This window comes from Panthera tigris, chromosome A1 (assembly GCF_018350195.1).
Source record: "Panthera tigris isolate Pti1 chromosome A1, P.tigris_Pti1_mat1.1, whole genome shotgun sequence".
Classification (NCBI taxonomy): domain Eukaryota; kingdom Metazoa; phylum Chordata; class Mammalia; order Carnivora; family Felidae; genus Panthera; species Panthera tigris.
Window position 1 is genome coordinate 138,893,040 of NC_056660.1, and position 15,373 is coordinate 138,908,412.

The 15,373-nt window shown below is 37.5% G+C and overlaps 1 protein-coding gene across 3 annotated transcripts in view; it reads right to left on the reverse strand.

Annotated features, from left to right (window-relative positions):
- ANKRD31 (ankyrin repeat domain 31) overlaps nt 1–15,373 on the reverse strand; it is a 135,946-nt gene that overhangs the window by 89,628 nt on the left and 30,945 nt on the right. For all 3 annotated transcript variants that reach the window (XR_006218519.1, XM_042988484.1, XM_042988493.1), the window contains exons 7-8: nt 12,242–12,516; nt 9,433–9,542 (exon numbers count right to left, since the gene is read on the reverse strand). Coding sequence is in view for 2 of the 3 variants with exons in the window: in XM_042988484.1 (XP_042844418.1) it covers nt 9,433–9,542; nt 12,242–12,516 (385 nt within the window). In the remaining variant the exon portion in view is untranslated. The remainder of the gene's footprint in view (nt 1–9,432; nt 9,543–12,241; nt 12,517–15,373) is intronic.

The window sequence follows — 15,373 nt, forward strand, 5'->3', positions numbered from 1 at the left end:
GTTTATAATATACATTATTTATTTTATTTTATTTTTTTAGCCTCAGCATTGGATTTTACTTTGGGCAGAGGTGTGGGGAGAAGAAGAAGGGAAAGGATGGAGAAACAAGGTCTCACTAAAGGCTCCAAAGTATATAAGACTGATAGTACAAGGATGAGGTAAGATGGCCAGGTAAATTAGACGGAGGGCCCCCAAGATTCTTCTTTCTACTGATTTCCATACTCCAATGAAAATGATATGACATGTGTAATTGCCTCGCACATGGTATTTAATAAATGCCAGTCACTTTTTCTAGTGCTACTCTCCACAGGCTATGCCATACCTACACATCATCATCCTTCTCCTTTAGGGAATGAAGCTCATCTAGAAAACTAGGGAACTAAAAGCACAGTACAGTTTGTGTGATACAGTTGGCTAGCTGGCTCAGTGGAGGGTCTCACTGTTTTGCTATCTCACCAACTTCACCCTGCCAGGGTAGGGTTGAGAGCAGTTTCCCTAAGGCCTACCAGTTTATCCTAGAAGATTACATGGGGAGGGCTGTGGGCTGCAACTCTGTAGGGAATACTCCTCTTGCTGATTTTGTGGGCTGTCTTCAGGATCTCAAGAGCCTAGCTGTACTCAGTATCTTGGAAATCCATATCATTCACAGGCAGGACTTGGTCCCTTCCCTGAAGTCCTACTCAATGTACGTCGAAGTTAGGACTCACCTTAGAAATGAAAATGCCTAGTTGGGAGATCTTTCCTCTTCAGATATTAAATCCCAACAAAGCTCCAGGAGGCTTCTTCATTATGACAATTCAGGGCAGAAACTGAGTCAACTCAACGTTGCAGTTAGGGGGTGTACCCTCTTATGAGGAGGAATACACACTGGGGGATTCTCACAGAAAGGCAGGAAAACCAGTAGGTAGTCATTGTACAGAAACCAGCTGTCCATCTGTGGCAAGGTCCTCACCCACCACAGGCCTCAGCCACCCTAGGCTCTGCTCACCACCAATTCAGTCTCCATAGTATACACCTATAACCCAACAAAGTCTACCTTCAAATGTTATATCCTTAAATACATTTTACAATAGTACGTTTCTACTTCTCCCCTCACAGCCTTTGTTATTATTACCACGCATCTTATTTTTATGTATGTTAAAAACCTCATAACCCATTGTTGTTATTTTCGTTTAAACAGTCAACTATCCTTTAAAATTGGTTAAAAAAAAGAAAAAAATGTTGTATTTTTATCCATACAGTTACCATTTCCAATGGTCCTCATTCCTTTGTGTAGATGCAGATTTCCATTTAGTATCATCCTTCCGCCTAGAGAATGTCCTTTAGCATTTCATACAGTATGAGTCTGTTGGTGTTGAGTTCTCTCAGCTTCTATGTGTCTGAAACTTCATTTCACCTTAATTTTTGAAAGATATTTTTCTGGGTATAGAATTTTATGTTCTAGTTATAGAACTCTAGGTATAGAAATTATTTTAATGCTTTAAAACTGCTACTCCACTATCTCCTTGCTTGCATTGTTTCCAACGAGAAATTGTGTTATCCTTATCTCTATTTTTCCGTACATAACACACATTTTTGTTTCTTAACAACATATATATATTCTTCTGATTTTTTTTTAAGTTTATTTATTTATTTTGAGAGAGAGAGAGAGAGAGTGAGAGAGCAAGCGAGCACGCACAAGCAACTGGGCGAGCAGCAGAGAGGGAGTGAGAGAATCCCAAGCAGGCTCCACGCTCAGCACAAAGGCCAACACAGGGCTCCATCTCACGAACCTTGTGAGATCATGACCTAAGATGAAATCAAGAGTTGGATGCTTAACTGACTGAGCCACCCAGGTGCCCTATCTTCTGACTTCTTAAATGACTATTACTTCAATGGTTATATTACAATTTATTAACTATTCGCCTAGTTTAGACTACTTCTAGTCATTATGATAAACAAAGCTGTAATGAACATCTTTAAAAAAATATCTTTACGTATGTAAGCAAGTATAGCTACAGAATAAATCCCCTTAAGTAGAATTAATGATTCAAAAGAATTGTGACTTAAAAGTCTAATGAATATAAATAAACTGCCCTGTGAAAAGACTGAACAACCTTACACTGAACAAACCAACAACATATGAGCACGCTTACTTTTTCCACATTCTTTCCACTGGGAATTTTCAAATGTTTAAACATTTGACATTCTGTTAAGTGAAAACTATACTTCCTAATTTACATTTCTTTAATCATAAGTAAGATGCTAATCTTTTCAGTTATTTATCTACATCTATCTCACACTAAACTATGTTTTGTTTTGTTTTTTTTGAGCAAAATTGTAATGTAAAATCCAAGGTGCCGTGTTACTTACTTTATAGTTGAGTCCATCAAAGCCTCCTGTTTCCAGAGAGTGAATGGTATCAGGTTGACACTTGATATTGCATTATTTATGTGTTTACTACTATTTGCAATAACAAAAGCTATTAGAAGATGGGTGTCCTAGGATCAAATATCCCTGCATGAATTATGTTTGCTGCTGATTAAAAATGCCTTTGCCCATATTTTGCATCTCCTCTGGATTATGATTTCTAAATACAGGATTTCTTTTGGGGGTAGAGGTACACTACTATGTTTCTCGTAGTGTCAGATACGTACATAGTGTATATAGTTATACACACATATATAGGTGTGTATATGTATATGTGTGTGTGTATGTGTATATATATATATATATATATATATACACATACACACACACATTTTTTTTTTTCTGTGAAGTGCTTGTTCATGTTGACTACCAACTTTTCTTTATCCTTACTGTTTTCTAACAGTTCTCTGCATGTTAATGCAATTAACTCCTTGTTATGTGTTACTAATATTTCTTTTGTGCTTGATGTTTGGTTTTCTTTAGGGTGTTTTTCATACAATTTTTTAAAATGTATGTAGTCAGTTTTATCATTCTTTTCCCTCCTGGATTCTGAGTTGGTCATTCTTTGAAAAGGTGCTTTTCTTTGAAGATTATAAAAAGATTCATTTATGTTTTCTTCTAGAGCTTTTTATTTTTAACCTAATCTTTGGTCAAACTGGAATTAAATTTAGCATACGGAATGTTATAGGTATCCAATTTTATTAATGTTTTCATTATTTATTACTTAGTCCTTTTTGCCACCAATTTGAGATGCCAGCTTTATCACATACCTTCCCCAATATTCACACTGTACCTGGTTTCTAACATCTAAATTCTCCTGTGTCCTTGATTTATCTGTCTATTCCTGTGCCAAATTACTTTAATTTCTATGGCTTTCTAATTGCTTTCATATTAATTACAGCAGGTTGCAGTCTCTCCACTCTCCCTGTGCTTTTATTTTTCAGAATATTCTAGGCTAGTCTTTCATATTTAGTATGATTTTATAACATTCTTATAGCTAATCTCCAGCCTTATAAAAAATAACACAAAATAAAACAATTGACATATAAACAATGTTTTTGATTGAGCTCTCATGCATTTATATGTCGAGTAAGAGATTGCTACGGCTGAGGTCAGAGAGGTCTTTTCCTGCTTTCTCCTCTAGGGTTTTGATGGTTTCCTGTCTCACATTCAGGTCCTTTATCCATTTTGAGTTTATTTTTGTGAATGGTGTGAGAAAGTGGTCTAGTTTCAACCTTCTGCATGTTGCTGTCCAGTTCTCCCAGCACCATTTGTTAAAGAGACTGTCTTTTTTCCATTGGATGTTCTTTCCTGCTTTGTCAAAGATGAGTTGGCCATACGTTTGTGGGTCTAGTTCTGGGGTTTCTATTCTATTCCATTGGTCTATGTGTTTGTTTTTGTGCCAATACCATGCTGTCTTGATGATGACAGCTTTGTAGTAGAGGCTAAAGTCTGGGATTGTGATGCCTCCAGCTTTGGTCTTCTTCTTCAAAATTACTTTGGCTATTCGGGGCCTTTTGTGGTTCCATATGAATTTTAGGATTGCTTGTTCTAGTTTCGAGAAGAATGCTGGTGCAATTTTGATTGGGATTGCATTGAATGTGTAGATAGCTTTGGGTAGTATTGACATTTTGACAATATTTATTCTTCCAATCCATGAGCAGGGAATGTCTTTCCATTTCTTTAAATCTTCTTCAATTACCTTCATAAGCTTTCTGTAGTTTTCAGCATACAGATCTTTTACATCTTTGGTTAGATTTATTCCTAGGTATTTTATGCTTCTTGGTGCAATTGTGAATGGGATCAGTTTCTTTATTTGTCTTTCTGTTGCTTCAGTGTTAGTGTATAAGAATGCAACTGATTTCTGTACATTGATTTTGTATCCTGCAACTTTGCTGAATTCATGTATCAGTTCTAGCAGACTTTTGGTGGAGTCCATCGGATTTTCCATGTATAATATCATGTCATCTGCAAAAAGCGAAAGCTTCACTTCATCTTTGCCAATTTGGATGCCTTTGATTTCCTTTTGTTGTCTGATTGCTGATGCTAGAACTTCCAACACTATATTAAACAACAGCGGTGAGAGTGGGCATCCCTGTCGTGTTCCTGATCTCAGGGAAAAAGCTCTCAGTTTTTCCCCGTTGAGGATGATGTTAGCTGTGGGCTTTTCATAAATGGCTTTTATGATCTTTAAGTATGTTCCTTCTATCCCGACTTTCTCAAGGGTTTTTATTAAGAAAGGGTGCTGGATTTTGTCAAAGGCCTTTTCTGCATTGATTGACAGGATCATATGGTTATCTTTTTTTTTTATTAATGTGATGTATCACGTTGATTGATTTGCGAATGTTGAACCAGCCCTGCATCCCAGGAATGAATCCCACTTGATCATGGTGAATAATTCTTTTTATATGCTGTTGAATTCGATTTGCTAGTATCTTATTGAGAATTTCTGCATCGATATTCATCAGGGATATTGGCCTGTAGTTCTCTTTTTTTACTGGGTCTCTGTCTGGTTTAGGAACCAAAGTAATACTGGCTTCATAGAAGAATGAGTCTGGAAGTTTTCCTTCCCTTTCTATTTCTTGGAATAGCTTGAGAAGGATAGGTATTATCTCTGCTTTAAATGTCTGGTAGAACTCCCCTGAGAAGCCATCCGGTCCTGGACTCTTATTTGTTGGGAGATTTTTGATAACCAATTCAATTTCTTCGCTGGTTATGGGTCTGTTCAAGCTTTCTATTTCCTCCTGATTGAGTTTTGGAAGCGTGTGGGTGTTTAGGAATTTGTCCATTTCTTCCAGGTTGTCCAGTTTGTTGGGATATAATTTTTCATAGTATTCCCTGATAATTGTTTGTATCTCTGAGGGATTGGTTGTACTAATTCCATTTTCATTCATGATTTTATCTATTTGGGTCATCTCCCTTTTCTTTTTGAGAAGCCTGGCTAGAGGTTTGTCAATTTTGTTTATTTTTTCAAAAAACCAACTCTTGGTTTCATTGATCTGCTCTACAGTTTTTTTAGATTCTATATTGTTTATTTCTGCTGTGATCTTTATTATTTCTCTTCTTCTGCTGGGTTTAGGCTGCCTTTGCTGTTCTGCTTCTATTTCCTTTAGGTGTGCTGTTAGATTTTGTATTTGGGATTTTTCTTGTTTCTTGAGATAGGTCTGGATGGCAATGTATTTTCCTCTCAGGACTGCCTTTGCTGCGTCCCAAAGCGTTTGGATTGTTGTATTTTCATTTTCGTTTGTTTCCATATATCTTTTAATTTCTTCTCTAATTGCCTGGTTGACCCACTCATTCTTTAGTAGGGTGTTCTTTAACCTCCATGCTTTTGGAGGTTTTCCAGACTTTTTCCTGTGGTTGATTTCAAGCTTCATAGCATTGTGGTCTGAAAGTATGCATGGTATAATTTCAATTCTTGTAAACTTATGAAGGGCTGTTTTGTGACCCAGTATATGATCTATCTTGGAGAATGTTCCATGTGCACTCGAGAAGAAAGTATATTCTGTTGCTTTGGGATGCAGAGTTCTAAATATATCTGTCAAGTCCATCTGATCCAATGTATCCTTCAGGGCCCTTGTTTCTTTATTGACCGTGTGTCTAGATGATCTATCCATTTCTGTAAGTGGGGTGTTAAAGTCCCCTGCAATGACCACATTCTTATCAATAAGGTTGCTTATGTTTATGAGTAATTGTTTTATATATCTGGGGGCTCCGGTATTCAGCGCATAGACATTTATAATTGTTAGCTCTTCCTGATGGATAGACCCTGTGATTATTATATAATGCCCTTCTTCATCTCTTGTTACAGCCTTTAATTTAAAGTCTAGTTTGTCTGATATAAGTATGGCTACTCCAGCTTTCTTTTGGCTTCCAGGAGCATGATAAATAGTCCTCCATCCCCTCACTCTCAATCTGAAGGTGTCCTCAGGTCTAAAATGAGTCTCTTGTAGACAGCAAATAGATGGGTCTTGTTTTTTTATCCATTCTGATACCCTATGTCTTTTGGTTGGCGCATTTAATCCATTTACATTCAGTGTTATTATAGAAAGATATGGGTTTAGAGTCATTGTGATGTCTGTATGTTTTATGCTTGTAGTGATGTCTCTGGAACTTTGTCTCACAGGATCCCCCTTAGGCTCTCTTGTAGGGATGGTTTATGGTGACAAATTCCTTTAGTTTTTGTTTGTTTGGGAAGACCTTTATCTCTCCTTCTATTCTAAATGAGAGACTTGCTGGATAAAGGATTCTCGGCTGCATATTTTTTCTGTTTAGCACACTGAAGATATCGTGCCAGTCCTTTCTGGCCTGCCAAGTTTCAAAAGAGAGATCAGTCACGAGTCTTATAGGTCTCCCTTTATATGTGAGGGCACGTTTATCCCTTGCTGCTTTCAGAATTGTCTCTTTATCCTTGTATTTTGCCAGTTTCACTATGATATGTCGTGCAGAAGATCGATTCAAGTTACGTCTGAAGGGAGTTCTCTGTGCCTCTTGGATTTCAATGCCTTTTTCCTTCCCCAGTTCAGGGAAGTTCTCAGCTATTATTTCTTCAAGTACCCCTTCAGCACCTTTCCCTCTCTTCCTCCTCTGGGATACCAATTATGCGTATATTATTTCTTTTTAGTGTGTCACTTAGTTCTCTAATTTTCCCCTCAGACTCCTGGATTTTTTTATCTTTTTCTCAGCTTCCTCTTTTTCCATAACTTTATCTTCTAGTTCACCTATTCTCTCCTCTGCCTCTTCAATCCAAGCCGTTGTGGTTTCCATTTTGTTTTGCATTTCGTTTAAAGCGTTTTTCAGCTCCTCCTGACTGTTCCTTAGTCCCTTGATCTCTGTAGCAAGAGATTCTCTGCTGTCCTCTATACTGTTTACAAGCCCAGCGATTAATTTTATGACTATTATTCTAAATTCACTTTCTGTTATATTAGTTAAATCCTTTTTGATCAGTTCATTAGCTGTTGTTATTTCCTGGAGATTCTTCTGAGGGGAATTCTTCCGTTTGGTCATTTTGGATAGTCCCTGGAGTGGTGCGGACCTGCAGGGCACTTCCCCTGTGCTGTGGCATATAACTGGAGTTGGTGGGCAGAGCTGCAGTCAGACCCGATGTCTTCCCCCAGCCCACCGCTGGGGCCACAGTCAGACTGGTGTGTGCTTTCTCTTCCCCTCTCCTAGGGGCGGGATTCACTGTGGGGTGGCGTGGCCCGTCTGGGCTACTTGCACACTGCCAGGCTTGTGGTGCTGGGAATCTGGCGTATTAGTTGGGGTGGGTAGGCAAGGTGCACGGGGGCAGGAGGGGCAGGCTTAGCTTGCTTCTCCCTAGGTGATCCACTTCAGGAGGGGCCCTGTGGCAGCGGGAGGGAGTCAGACCCGCTTCCGGAGGGATGGCTCCGCAGAAGCACCGCGTTGGGTGTTTGCGCGGAGCAAGCAAGTTCCCTGGCAGGAACTGGTTCCCTTTGGGATTCTGGCTGGGGGATGGGTGGGGGAGATGGCGCTGGCGAGCGCCTTTGTTCCCCGCTAAGCTGAGCTCTGCCGTCCGGGGGCTCAGCAGCTCTCCCTCCCTTTGTCCTTCAGCCTTCCCGCTTTCCGAGCAGAGCTGTTAACTTATGACCTCCCAGACGCTAAGTCGCGCTTGCTGTCAGAACACAGTCCGGCCGGCCCCTCCGCTTTTGCCAGCCAGACTCGGGGGCTCTGCTTGGCTGGCAAGCCGCCCCTCCGCCCTGGCTCCCTCCCGCCAGTCCGTGGAGCGCACACCGCCTCTCCGCCCTTCCTACCCTCTTCCGTGGGCCTCTCGTCTGCGCTTGGCTCTGGAGACTCCGTTCTGCTAATCCTCTGGCGGTTTTCTGGGTTATTTAGGCAGGTGTAGGTGGAATCTAAGTGATCAGCAGGAGGCGAGGTGAGCCCAGTGTCCTCGCCGCCATCTTCCCAGAAAAACTCTCATGCATTTATAAAGAGACTTAGGGACAAATAAGTTTCTTATGACACTGAATACTGATGGTCAAGAGTAAGGTTCTTCCTTCTATTTATTCAAGTTTTTTCTTATATTAGCAAAATTTTTAAAGTCTCTTCTTTATAGGTAAGGTACATTTCTTATTAGTTACATAAGCAGGTATTTTCTCTCCTGTGTAATTATTACAAATGGGACCTTCTCCTATATTTTCTGAGTAACTTATATATATGAAAGGCATTTATTTTTGTTCTATTTTAGTTAAATGAATTTTTTAAAAGTTTTATTTGGAAATAATTTCAGGCTTACAAAAAAGTTAAAAACAAAACAAAAGATTCACCCATTGTTAGCATTTTGCCACTACTTTATGTCACTCTAGCTCCTTTTTTATATAAACATATGCATGTACACAGACATATACATAAATAATAACTTACATACACCATGACCCTTTTGTCACTAATACCTAAGTGTTTATTTCCTAAAAACAAAAATATTCTCTTAAATAACCAAATTAATATTAAATTCAGGAAATTTAACAATGATATATTATTATTTAACCTATAGTTCTTATTTTAATTTTCCAACTGTACCCCTATTATATTTTAAACAGTATTTCTAGATTCTTATTGTTTCTGATAGTTTCTTAGGATATTCTTTGGGTTTCTTTTAGGAACAAAGAAATAACATCTTAGAATAACAATAATTTTGCCTTCTCCTTTCCTCTATTTATTCCTCTTGGTATGATTTCTCAAAGTCTTATGCTACGTTGGTTACATCACAAATAGGTCACATATGTAAATTTGAAAAGAGTTCTGTAACTATTCTCTCCAAAGGAGAAGTATAGAAAAAATGCCAGCCTATAAGCCAGAAGTTTGTGATCAAGTCCTAGTTATGGTACTAATGAGCTGTGCACTACCAGGAAAAATACTTAACCTTTCTCAACTTCTTCATCAGTAAAATGAGAAAAGTTGAGACAGATAATCTAGATCATCTCTAAATCCTTTTCAGTACCAAAATTCTATTTTTTTCTAAGTTACTTAGTTAAAAAAATTATAAAGAAATCAAATATGCCTCACCATTTTTTCCAGCAAGTTTTCTGTTTTTTCTGATCTGTTTTCCACTCTTGAGTCTGGCTGAATGCATATTCTTCCTTTTACCTTTAATCATTAAAGCAGGATCCTGCATTCTTGAAAAATAAATATGTTTTTAAAATTACTATCACGTCCTCTACAACCATTCAGAGAGAATCATATCAAATGTTGACTAAATTTTGAAAACTGAAAGGTATTTTACCAAGCTACTGTCAAGCAGCATGGCAGTTTTAAATATGGAGATTGCAGGGCATCTAGGTAGCTCAGTTGGTTAAATGTCCGACTTTGGTTCAGGTCATGATCTCAAGGTTCATGGGTTTGAGCCACACATCGGGCTCTGTGCTGACAACTCAGAACCTGGAGCCTGCTTCAGACTGTGTGTCTCCCCCTCTCTCTCCCCCTCCTCTGCTCACATTCTGTCTCTCTCTCTCTCTCAGAAATAAACAAACATTAAAAAAAAAAAGACTAAAATATGGAGCTGACTTCTGAATAAATTGCAGATAATTCTGTGACAGGCATGTCAGTCAGTGTGATTTCTAGCCTTTTCTTTGTACCTGAATTTCTTATGGGCTTCTCTCCTTTATGAGAAGTCATCTGTAAGTATTTTGAGTCTCTTGCCCCTCACTCCCCAAATTGTCATGCTACTATCTATTCACCTTCTAGGGAAAAAGAGACAGGTTCTTTGCAAGAAAAAAGAACTTGCCATATGGGATTGCAGTGATCAAAAACTGCAAACTACTGGCATAAAAATAGACACACAAGTCAATGGGACAGAGTAGAGCCTGGAAATAAACCTACATATATATGGTCAATTAATTTACAACAAAGAAGCCACAAATAAACAATGGGGAAAGGATAATCTTTTTAATAAATGATGTTTTGAAACTGAATAGCCACATGCAAAACAGTGAGAATGGACCACAATCTTACACCATACAAAAAAATCAACTCAAAATGGATAAAAGACTAGATTGTAAGACCTGAAATCATAAAACTCCTAGATAAAAACACATGGGTTAAGCACCATGACATTGGTTTGGGCAATGATTTTTCGCATTTGGCACCAAAAACCAAGGCAAAAAAGGGAAAATAAACGAGGGCTACATCAAACTAAAAGCTTCTGCACAGCACAGGAAACCATCAACAAAATAAAAAGGCAAGCTACTGAATGAGAGAAAATATGTGCAAATCATTTATCTCATAAGGGGTTAATATTCAAAATACATAAAGAACACATATAATGCAATAGCAAATAAACAATCCAATTAAAAAATGGAAAAGGAACTAAAAAGACATTTTATTAAAGACAACATCCAGGGGTACCTGTGTGGCTCAGGCCTGTGTGACACTTGATTAAGTGTCTGACTTGATTTCTGCTCAGGTCATGATCTTGCAGTATGCAAGTTCGAGCCCCATGTTGGGCTCTGCGCTGACAGCTCAGAGCTTGCTTGGGATTCTCTCTCTCTCCCTCTCTTTCTGCTCTTCCCATGCACTTGCTCTCTCTCTCTCTCAAAATAAATAAACTTTAAAAACAGACATCCAAATGGCTAACCGGTACATAAAAAGGTAACCCACATCACTAATAGCATGAAAATGCAAATGAAAACCGCAACGAGATATTACCTCACAAGTGTATTTACAATGGCTACCATCACCACTTCTGGATATTTATCCAAAGAAAATAAAATTACTATTCTGAAAAGATATCTGCACCTCCAAGGCCATCACAGCAATATTTACGATAGCCAGGGCATGGAAACAACTTAAGTACCCACCGATGGATGAAAGGATAAAGAAATCTGGTATATAGGGGTGCCTGAGTGACTCAGTCAGTTGAGAGTTCAACTTTGCCTGAGGTCATGATCTCACAGTTCATGAATTTGAGCCCCACATCAGGCTCTGTGCTGACAGCTCAGAGCCTGGAGCCTGCTTCAGAGTCTTGTCTCCCTGTCTCTCTGTCTCTCTGCTATTTGCACTCTGTCTCGCTCTCCCTCAAAAATAAATGAACATTAATAAAAAATTTAAAAAAGAAAATTAGTGTGTGTGTGTATATATATATATATATATATACACTACATACACATACATACATACACACATATACATACAAATACATACACACATACATACACACAGAACGGAATATTATTCAGCCATAGAAAAGGAAATCCTGCCATTTGTGACAGTGTGAAAGGACCTAAAGGGTATTATGCTAAGCGAAATAAGTCAGAGAAAAACAAACGCTGTATGATCTCACTTATATGTGGAATCTAAAAAAACAAAAACAAAAAAAAACTCATAGATACAGAGAACAGACTGATGGTTGTCAGAGGCCAGGGGGCAGGGTAGTAGGTGAAATGGGTGAAGGTGATCAAAAACTACAAACTTCCATTTATAAGATAAATAAGTCCTGAGAATGAAATGTACAGCATGGTAAATGTAGTTAACAATTCTGTACTGTATAGTTGAAAGTTGTTGAAAGAGTAACTCTTAGAAGTTCTCGTGACAAGAAAATTTATAACTGTGTAGTGATGCATTTTAACTAAACTTATTTTAAAAAGAATGAAAATTAGCATTAGGCTGAAATACACCAAATCTCCCATTACCTTTAAAAAAAAAAAGTAGAAGAGTTTTCTGGGTTAAAAAAATAACTGTATAGTAAATAAGGCAACAACAGTAAAAAATAAAGTTCTTCACTTAGGGATAACTGTACAGTAATGCTAATGTTCCAATCATAGATTTATCTATAAAGTCTATAGCATATCTAGAGAGAAAGAATAATTTGCTAGCATACCTGAAATTCTTAGTTGAGGACTTCTTATTTGTTTGATCCTCACAGACAAGTATCTTTTGTAAAATCTTTTCTGGCATCTTATACATGTCATCTGTGTGCTTTGCATCTCTTCCTGCTTTCAGTCTGGATGATCTCCTCAACACGCACAGAGTGTCCTGGTCAGACCTATTTTCCAATGATTGTGAATTTTCCTTATTATTTAATAGTGAATCACAAGTGGTGACATTGTGATGAACTGAAGTTTGCAATCCAAATGGATTTGGATCTTCTAGAGTCTGTAATAAGATGTAAACACATAAAGAAATAATTCTAGCAATGCAAAAAATCTAGAATGAGAAGAGGGGCACCTGGGTGACTCAGCTGGTTAAACCTCTGATTATTAATTTTAGCTCAGGTCATGATCTCACAGTTCGTAAGTTCAAGCCGTGTGTCAGACTCTGCGCTGACAGCACGCAACCTGTTTGAGAGTCTCTCCTCTCAATCTCTCTGCCCCTTCCCTGTTCGTGTGCACTGTGTCTCTCTCTCTTCCTATCTCTCTCAAAATAAATAAACGTGAAAAAAATTTTTAATGAGAAGAAATTAAGTATTATCTTGTCCTTTGATTACATAAAAATGCCTCTTATAAGATGAAAGTACAAAAATTCACATAGTGAAAAATTTAATATTACAATAATAAAGGATAATGCAGATTTAAAAACCTAGGAGAAGAAGAGGAAAAATAAAAACTATTTTTATCACTATTCATCCCTAAATTTCAAGGGCAAACCTAAGGTTACTCTAGGTGCTGTAATGTCACAGGAAATGGGTAGCAAAAAATGATGAGACATATAAAAACACAGAAACGTCGCACTAGACCAGATCAATGTTCTATTCAGCCCAGTGTTTGTCGTTTGACAGTAGGAAGGATATTTTGTGGGACAAGACAGTAGATAACTTCTGTTACATTAATTTTAAAAGATTACCAGTATATCATGAATGACTCTAACTTACCCTTAATAATACATTATAGATTTAACCTTCATGAAGATATAAGTATTTTTATACATATCATGTAAACCTTTCTTCAGCTTATTTATATATCCAGCTTACAAAGCTTTTTGGGGTTTAAGTTCCATATTTTTATTACAGCTGAGTAAAAAGGTATTTAATTTGTTCTAAATCAATCTCTTTTTTAAAGAATTTCTTTTTTTCTTGAACACTTGCTAATTCGTGCTCACTCTATTAATACCGATCAACTGTAATTTCCTACATTTTACTCATATTACCTCTTTTCAGATTAGAATACCACAATATTTAATTTAACCTTCATGCCCTATCCCCATGATTAGTTTTTATTTTTCTAGATTTTTTTAGTTTTATTATGTCTGTATTAGAATGCTTTTTATGAGAATTTCAAGCAGCATTATGCCAGGTATGTATTCTTCAACATGAGCCTAGTATCATGTTATATAAAGTGTCCCAGGTATATTCATTAGAGTATCCTGGCAATAGCCACAAGCAAAAGAAGAAAAGAAAGAAAACAATCCAAATGATCATTAGTGAATTAGTTAAATAAATTATATTTTATATAATATATGTATACACACACACAAAATATCCATATAGTAGAATAGTATTCAGCATGTAAAAAGATTTAAGTAGTATGCTACACTTGCTGACACAGATAACCAAGATGTATTATTATTAAATTTAAAAAACAAGTTCCAAAATGTCAACTATACTTCAATTAAAAATATTTTTAAAAGTCGCAAAGTATTATGTATAATATAGTCTAATTTATATAAAGTAAACTTACATAAAATATGCACAGAAACAGGGGCACCTGGGTGGCTCAGTCAGTTGAGTGGCTGACTTCGGCTCGGGTCATGATCTCACAGCTTGTGAGTTCAAGCGCCACATCGGGCTCTGTGCTGACAGCTCAGAGCCTGGAGCCTGCTTTGGATTCTGTGTCTCTCTCTCTCTGCCCCTCCCCTGCTCACACTCTGTCTCTCTCTCTCTCTCTCTCTCAAAAAATAAACATTAAAAAAAAAAAAGAAAAAAAAATGCACAGAAACAATTGGAGACAGATATACCAAACTGTTAATAGTGATTATTTCTGAAATGTGGAATTGTGGAGGACTTTTTCTTCTTATTATTCTTATTATTATGTATTGCTGTAATATTTGATTTTTCTGTATAATCAGGATGCATTACTAATGCAGTCAGGAAAAAAATTTTCTTTAAAAAGTAAAAAACCGGGGCGCCTGGGTGGCTCAGTCGGTTGAGCGTCCGACTTCGGCTCAGGTCATGATCTCGCGGTCCGTGAGTTCGAGCCCCACGTCGGGCTCTGGGCTGATGGCTCAGAGCCTGGAGCCTGCTTCCGATTCTGTGTCTCGCTCTCTCTCTGCCCCTCCCCCGTTCATGCTCTGTCTCTGTCTCAAAAATAAATAAACGTTAAAAAAATAAATAAATAAATAAATAAATAAATAAATAAATAAATAAATAAAAAGTAAAAAACCTGTCAACATAAAAAAGAGACTTGGCAAGCGGTAGCCCACTGCAGGGCCTCCAGGCATAATACTGCAGGGATTCTAAACCCAAGGAATTGTACCACTTGACAGGATCCTCAGACACAGACTTCAAAGTTCTGCTGAAGCCAGGCGTAACTTTTCCCTCTCTTGGAAGCTCAACCACATATGTTCTATCCTTAACCAGAAATTAATGTGCAATATCTCATCTCTACTCCACACCCAGGGAGACACAGTGATTTTCTGAGCTAGTGGGAAAAATTCTGGTAAATAATTATTTCCTTCATAAATACAAGCAATATAATGATACGTCTTCTCAGGTCTTTTGGTGAGAAACTTACATATTTTGACATTTAGACGCCTTGAAAAGTCTACCCCAGGCATCTCTAGAAAGATCAGTTTATACTTTAAATTCAAAAGCATCTTCTGAGCATTGATATTTGGGTAGAAAATATGAATTTAAAATAAAGTATATGGGCAATGAAGACTTGCCAAAGGTCATTATAAAAGGCAAAATGACAGACTCATACTTGCACTTACATGCTGCAGTGAAAGATGCTTGTCCTGCAGCTCAGCTAACTTAGAATCTTGGTCAAAAAGCCGAGGAGAACAAAGAGACTCCAAG